At 31.7% G+C, this 6,089-nt stretch overlaps 1 protein-coding gene across 1 annotated transcript; it reads right to left on the reverse strand.

The window, feature by feature from the left end:
• Positions 1 to 187: 187 nt before the first annotated feature.
• Positions 188 to 5,641, reverse strand: FEZF2 (FEZ family zinc finger 2). Its single transcript, XM_077277802.1, has 5 exons — positions 5,389 to 5,641; positions 4,240 to 5,102; positions 3,615 to 3,749; positions 2,406 to 2,538; positions 188 to 808 (listed from the first exon to the last, which is right to left on the reverse strand). The coding sequence occupies exons 2-5, from the start codon at positions 5,032 to 5,034 to the stop codon at positions 552 to 554; spliced, it is 1,320 nt and encodes a 439-aa protein (XP_077133917.1). The 5' UTR covers positions 5,035 to 5,102; positions 5,389 to 5,641; the 3' UTR covers positions 188 to 551.
• Positions 5,642 to 6,089: the final 448 nt, after the last annotated feature.

The raw sequence follows: 6,089 nt of genomic DNA on the forward strand, positions 1-6,089 counted from the left end.
AAGACTATGTAGTGACCGCTGGTACATACAGTGTGGTTTTTAAAGTAAAGCATTATTCCTGTTGATCCTTTTAATAAAATAATTTAACCATATTATAAAAAAAATAACTCTATTTGTTCTTACCAATGTTGAGATGACACAAAATCAAGCTTTGCTATATTTGTCTGATCAATATTAACAAGATTAGTAACTATGTTTCCTTTTTATTGTCATATAATTGTCCATTATTCTTCTGTACATAAGATTTTCTTTTTTTTTTGTACTTTACACAAACAGTATAAATCATCCTCTGTCAATTTTTACATTTTTAAAATATAGGTTAAAGCATAAAATATAAAAACAAAAAGCTAAACTGTTTTTCATCAAGTTGTTTCTTTTTTTTGTTTTCTACTTTACAAACCTGAATCAGAGCTGATGAAGCCTAAAAAAAAAATGATTGTGGCCTCTGAGGGTTCAGGTGTAAAATCTCTCGATGAAGGATCCAGCCATTAAATAATCGGTTTGTGTCACAGTGATTTCATCTGCAGAGAATTGGCCCGATAGATCGTCACTCAGTTCTGCGCAGTCCTGGATATCTCCTTCATGGAACAAGAGGCCGAAACGTTGTCGTGTAATTTTCTCACGTGTTTCTTTAAGTCAAAGTTCCTGCAAAAACCTTTTCCACAGGTCCCACAAGTAAAAGGCTTCTTGTCATTGTGTGTGTGCATATGGAAAGTCAGGTTATAAATTTGATGAAAAGCCTTGTTGCAAATTGTGCATTTATACTGCTTCTCCCCGCTGTGAGTTAATTTGTGATTTTTATAATTTCCTACAAATAATAATAATAATAAAAAATAAGTATAAAGTTATACAATTCACAATTAAACAGTTCCTAAAAAAGTCTAAAATATAATTATGTTCTAATTTTTTTTAGAAACTCCTAGAATTAAATACCTGAATATATATATATATATATATATATATATATATATATATATATATATATATATATATATATATATATATATATATATATTTATATATTTTTTTTTTTACTTACTATATATTATTTTACTTTTAACCATTAAAAACATATATATATATATATATATATATATATATATATATATATATATATATATATATAATATATATATATATATAGTATTCTAGTATTTAATCCCATGAGTTTCTAACAAAATAAAACATAAATATAATTTTCATACATATTATATATATATATTAATATATGTATTATATATATATATATATATATAAATAACTGAATATATATATATATATATATATATATATATATATAATGTATAAAAATTATATTTATGTTGTATTCTGTTTATTTTGTTAGAAACTCATGGGATTAAATACTAGAATATATATATATATATATATATATATATATATATATATATATATATATATATATATATATATATATATATATATATATATATATATATATATATATATAATAGTTAAAAGTAAAATAATATATAGTAAGTAAAAAAAATAAATAAATAATATAATATGTAAGTAAAAAAAAAATATATAATATATATATTATTAGAATATTTATATATATATATATATATATATATATATATATATATATATATATATATATTAGTTAAAAGTGCAACTGAAATGTTCATAGTTTCATATCTAGAAACAACACAGAAACTACAGCATTCATTAGGATTTCAACCCACAAGTCGGTCAAAACTTGTCAAACTTATTTTCCGTCAAGATAATTGAACATGTAACTGTCAAATTAAAAAATTAGGAAAAGGTCAAGTTTCTGACCCGGAGAAATTGGAAAAGGAAAAAAAAAAAGCTGGTAAGAAATGGCATATCCTTTTTACATTAATGTAGTTAACACTGGCAGCAAAATATGTTGAGTTTATCCAAGCAGAAAATATGCAGGATACAGGAGGAATTTATATTTCTGAGCAGAATGTTTTATTTATATAGGAAAACATTTTCTTACAGTTATTTTAATTAAAAAAAATATATTTACACTTGTTATAATATATGTAACACACATAGCATAGAAATATAATAAGAATAATACTAGGAATAATTAATAAGAATAATATAATTCACACATAGATATTTAAATCTACTAATGAAATCTGCTGCTGATGCAAATACTACAAATCCATGCTAACATATAGTAAAATCACAGTAATTAGAACTATAATAAAAAGTAAACAAATAGACAATGGCCTTATTATTACCATGGCTAGATATAAATATTACTATATTATCCAATAATACTGAAAAATAATTAATAACAAAAATATAGAGAGGCATAGTGATGCCTTCTATAAGGTAGTAATTACAAAATAATTTATTGCCAATAATTGCAACAACAACAAAATTAATTGAAGTAAATCGGATTTAATTACCTTTTTGGTGAAATCCTTTGCCACAAAATTCGCATACAAATGGTTTATACCCTGCATGAATTCTAATGTGGGTGTTTAAGGTTGAACTTCTGTTAAACGCTTTTCCACACTGGTTACACTTATGGGGCTTTTCCTAAAATTAGGAATAATCAATTAGATAGATAATAGATAGATGGATAATAGATATGGATAGAGAATAGATAGATAGATGATAGATAATAGATAGATAGATAGATAGATAGATAGATAGATAGATAGATAGATAGATAGATAGATAGATAGATAATAGATAGATAGGTGATAAATAGATAGATGATAGATAGATAGATAGATAGATAGATAGATAGATAGATAGATAGATAGATAGATAGATAGATAATAGATAGATAGGTGATAAATAGACAGATAGTAGATAATAGATAGATAGATATTACATATAATAGATAGATAATAGATGATAGATAATAGATACATAGAGATATATATGATAGATAGATAATTAATAGATAATAGATAGATGATAGACAATATATAGATTAATAAATAGATAGATAATAGATAGATAATATATAATAATAATATATAATAGATAGATAACAGATTATGATAGATAGATTATAGATAATAGATAATAGATAGATATTACAGATAATAGATAGATAGATAGATAGATAGATAGATAGATAGATAGATAGATAGATAGATAATAGATAGATAGATAGATAGATAACAGATAGATGATAGATAGATAACAGATAGATGATAGATAGATAATAGATAGATAGATAGATGATAGATAGATAGATAGATAGATAGATAATATATACATAGATAATAGATAGATAATATATGGATAATACATACATAGATAATAGATAGATGGATAATATATGCATAGATAATAGATAGATAGATGATAGATAGATAGATAGATAATAGATAGATAGATAATATATACATAGATAATAGATAGATAATAGATGGATAATATATACATAGATAATAGATAGATAGATGATAGATAGATAGATAGATAGATAGATAGATAGATGATAGATAGATAGATAGATAGATAGATAGATAGATAGATAGATAATAGATAGATAGATGATAGATAGATAGATAGATAGATAGATAGATAGATAGATAGATAATAGATAGATGGATAATATATACATAGATAACAGATAATCCATAGACAGATGCTACCTGTGTGTGGATGATTTTGTGTCTGCACAGGGTACTCGCTTGCCTAAACCCCTTGCCGCACACTTTGCACACGAATGGTCGGGCCCCTGTGTGAACAGGCATGTGTCTGGTCAGATTGTAATGTGCATTGAAAACCTAGGAAGGAAAATTCAGAAGGAAAAATAAATAAATTGATTGTCATGGGAAATCCGATTATTGGATTTTGCGTTAAACTGAAACGAAAATGTGAAAACTCTCAGCTGCCAATAATAATCCTGATATCAGTGTGACTCTATACTGAGGGCTCGGGGCTGCAGGCTCTTGGTCTGGATTTTACGCAGCCACAAGTTGCAGCTCTGTGCACTCAGGACATGCTGAGCCTTCTAGTTCCTTCTAGTTGCTGTCATGAGATTAACATTTATTTTGGGCTTAGCACTAATCGATTAAGCTTTCTTTGCATGTCAATTACTTTCTTATTTTTTTTTATATTTATTGTATAAATTCTTATGTTGGCTCTCAAATAACTAAACTGTAAATTAAATATACAATATTATAAAATATTAAATATTAAATGTTATGAAAAAGCCCCAATATTCTGTAGCTCCATCTATATGTCTAGCATTCCAGGTTCATGGCGGGTCCTTACCTTGCCGCACACTTCGCAGGTGAAGATCTTGGGCTTCCCATCTATAGGGCTGGCACTCAGCTTGCTGTGGTTTTTAGGGTTCCTGTCTGCAGCCAGGGCAGTGTTTTCTTTCATCACCTGGTCCAGTTGGCCCGGTAGTCGCTCCTTGTGGGGGTATTGAGGAAGGGGGTATTTGTCTGGGCAAAGACTAGACAGTTTAGCATTTTCCAACAAGTAGAGTTTATGGTGGGCACTTAGTGTCGCCTGGGACTGGGCATTCAGAATACTAGATGGGATCAGCTGTCCATTGAGGATCTCTGAGGGGTTGTAGGCCGAGTCCAGGTAGTTGAAGTAATAGAGAGGTCCATTAGTTCCTGGTGGTAACCCTACTGTTTGGTTGATGGCCTGAGGTTTGATCACCCTACTGTTTGGCACAACCTGGTGGCCCATGTTGAGATCATTCTTGCAGCACATGCCACAGTTAGCCTTGCACAACCCAGCAGAGTTACATATAGGAGCCCTCAAACTGTTCTTCCAGAGCTCCGAATAATTCAGCAGTGCCTTGGCGTGGACCTCATACCCCAAAGACTGCACTGGGATCATGCATGGAATTGGAGAACAAAGGTTCAAGATCTTCTTAGCGTCGCTCTCCAGTCCTTGGTTGTGGTCAAAAACTGTAGGTTTGGGCTCTGAAGATTTAGCCATAATTCTTTCAATGGAGAAGGCCAGTGATTTGGGGGTGCTGGTGGCCCCATTTCTTCCTTCCAGTCTCTGGCAGGAGGACATGAGTGAAGGAGGAGGGCATGAAGCTGCCATCCCTGCAAGAACTTAACTGAGCGCAGCAGCCAACTGGAAGTAGTCACCCTGCTCTTCTCTCTCTGTCTCTGCATTCCAAGGAAGCCAGAGGAGAAATCAATTTAATAAGCGACTTGCTCATGTCATGTCATCTATTTACATTCAAATGAACAAGCCCCCCTGAACAATGACACCCAGGGACACCAGATTACTGCTCATTAAGAGGCTCACACAAAAGTAACAGGCAAGGTAGGACCTTGTGAGTAAAACCCCGGCTGCCTGGTGGTGGTGATGAGGATGAGGATGATGATGATGATTGTCCTCCATCCACTCTGCAATCTAAATGTTATTGCAGAACGCAGACCGAGCACTTACCTCTGGCGGAGCAGGAGCTGGGGGGCTGCACAGCACAGACCCTGCTGCTGTCACATTTTGCAGGCAGCACTGAGATCAGTGTCTTCTACACTTAGCTGACATCACATGGAGTCACAGTCACTCCGAGCACAATGACAGCTTGTGAGAGAAGCAGCAAGTGGAGGCTCAGGACTTACCCCCAGCTCTGATCAATGGAGGGGCACAAAACACCACACAAACTTTAATGGGGAGGACCTGCAATCACAGCAGCAATGGAGACCCTCACTCATCCCAGGATTAGTGCTGCGTCCTCCAGTGTCACAAGCATTGGCTTATTGCAGATTCCACTTATAGAGAGAAAGTCTCTGATTAATGGACAAGCAACAACTAGAACAACTAGAACTACTAGAACAACTAGAACTACTAGCAGCCACAGAGCAATGGGATATATGGATTTCCTGCTAATTAGGGCAAAAATGATAGAACTAGAAACCTAATGCTGTGCCTAATATTGTTCTGTAATTTTAGGCAGATACATCTATCATCTATCTACCTATCTATCTATCTATCTATCTATCTATCTATCTATTATCTATCTATCTGTCTATCTATCTATTATCTATCTATCATGTATCATCTATCTATTATCTATCTATCTATCAAAAAATAGAGGCAGCACTCCACTTTATTTTTCGGGTATTTTTTTATATAGTGGAGGGTGC

The sequence above is a fragment of the Ranitomeya variabilis genome, chromosome 8 (genome assembly GCF_051348905.1).
Source record: "Ranitomeya variabilis isolate aRanVar5 chromosome 8, aRanVar5.hap1, whole genome shotgun sequence".
In the NCBI taxonomy this organism is placed as follows: domain Eukaryota; kingdom Metazoa; phylum Chordata; class Amphibia; order Anura; family Dendrobatidae; genus Ranitomeya; species Ranitomeya variabilis.

Coding starts and splice junctions, on each gene's coding strand:
- FEZF2 (XM_077277802.1), bottom strand. CDS start 5,034: ATGGCAGCTTCATGCCCTCCTCCTTCACTCATGTCCTCCTGCCAGAGA. Junction 2,539..3,614: donor ACAAAATCATCCACACACAG/GTAGCATCTGTC, acceptor TCCTAATTTTAG/GAAAAGCCCCATAAGTGTAA. Junction 809..2,405: donor CAAAGGATTTCACCAAAAAG/GTAATTAAATCC, acceptor TATTATTTGTAG/GAAATTATAAAAATCACAAA.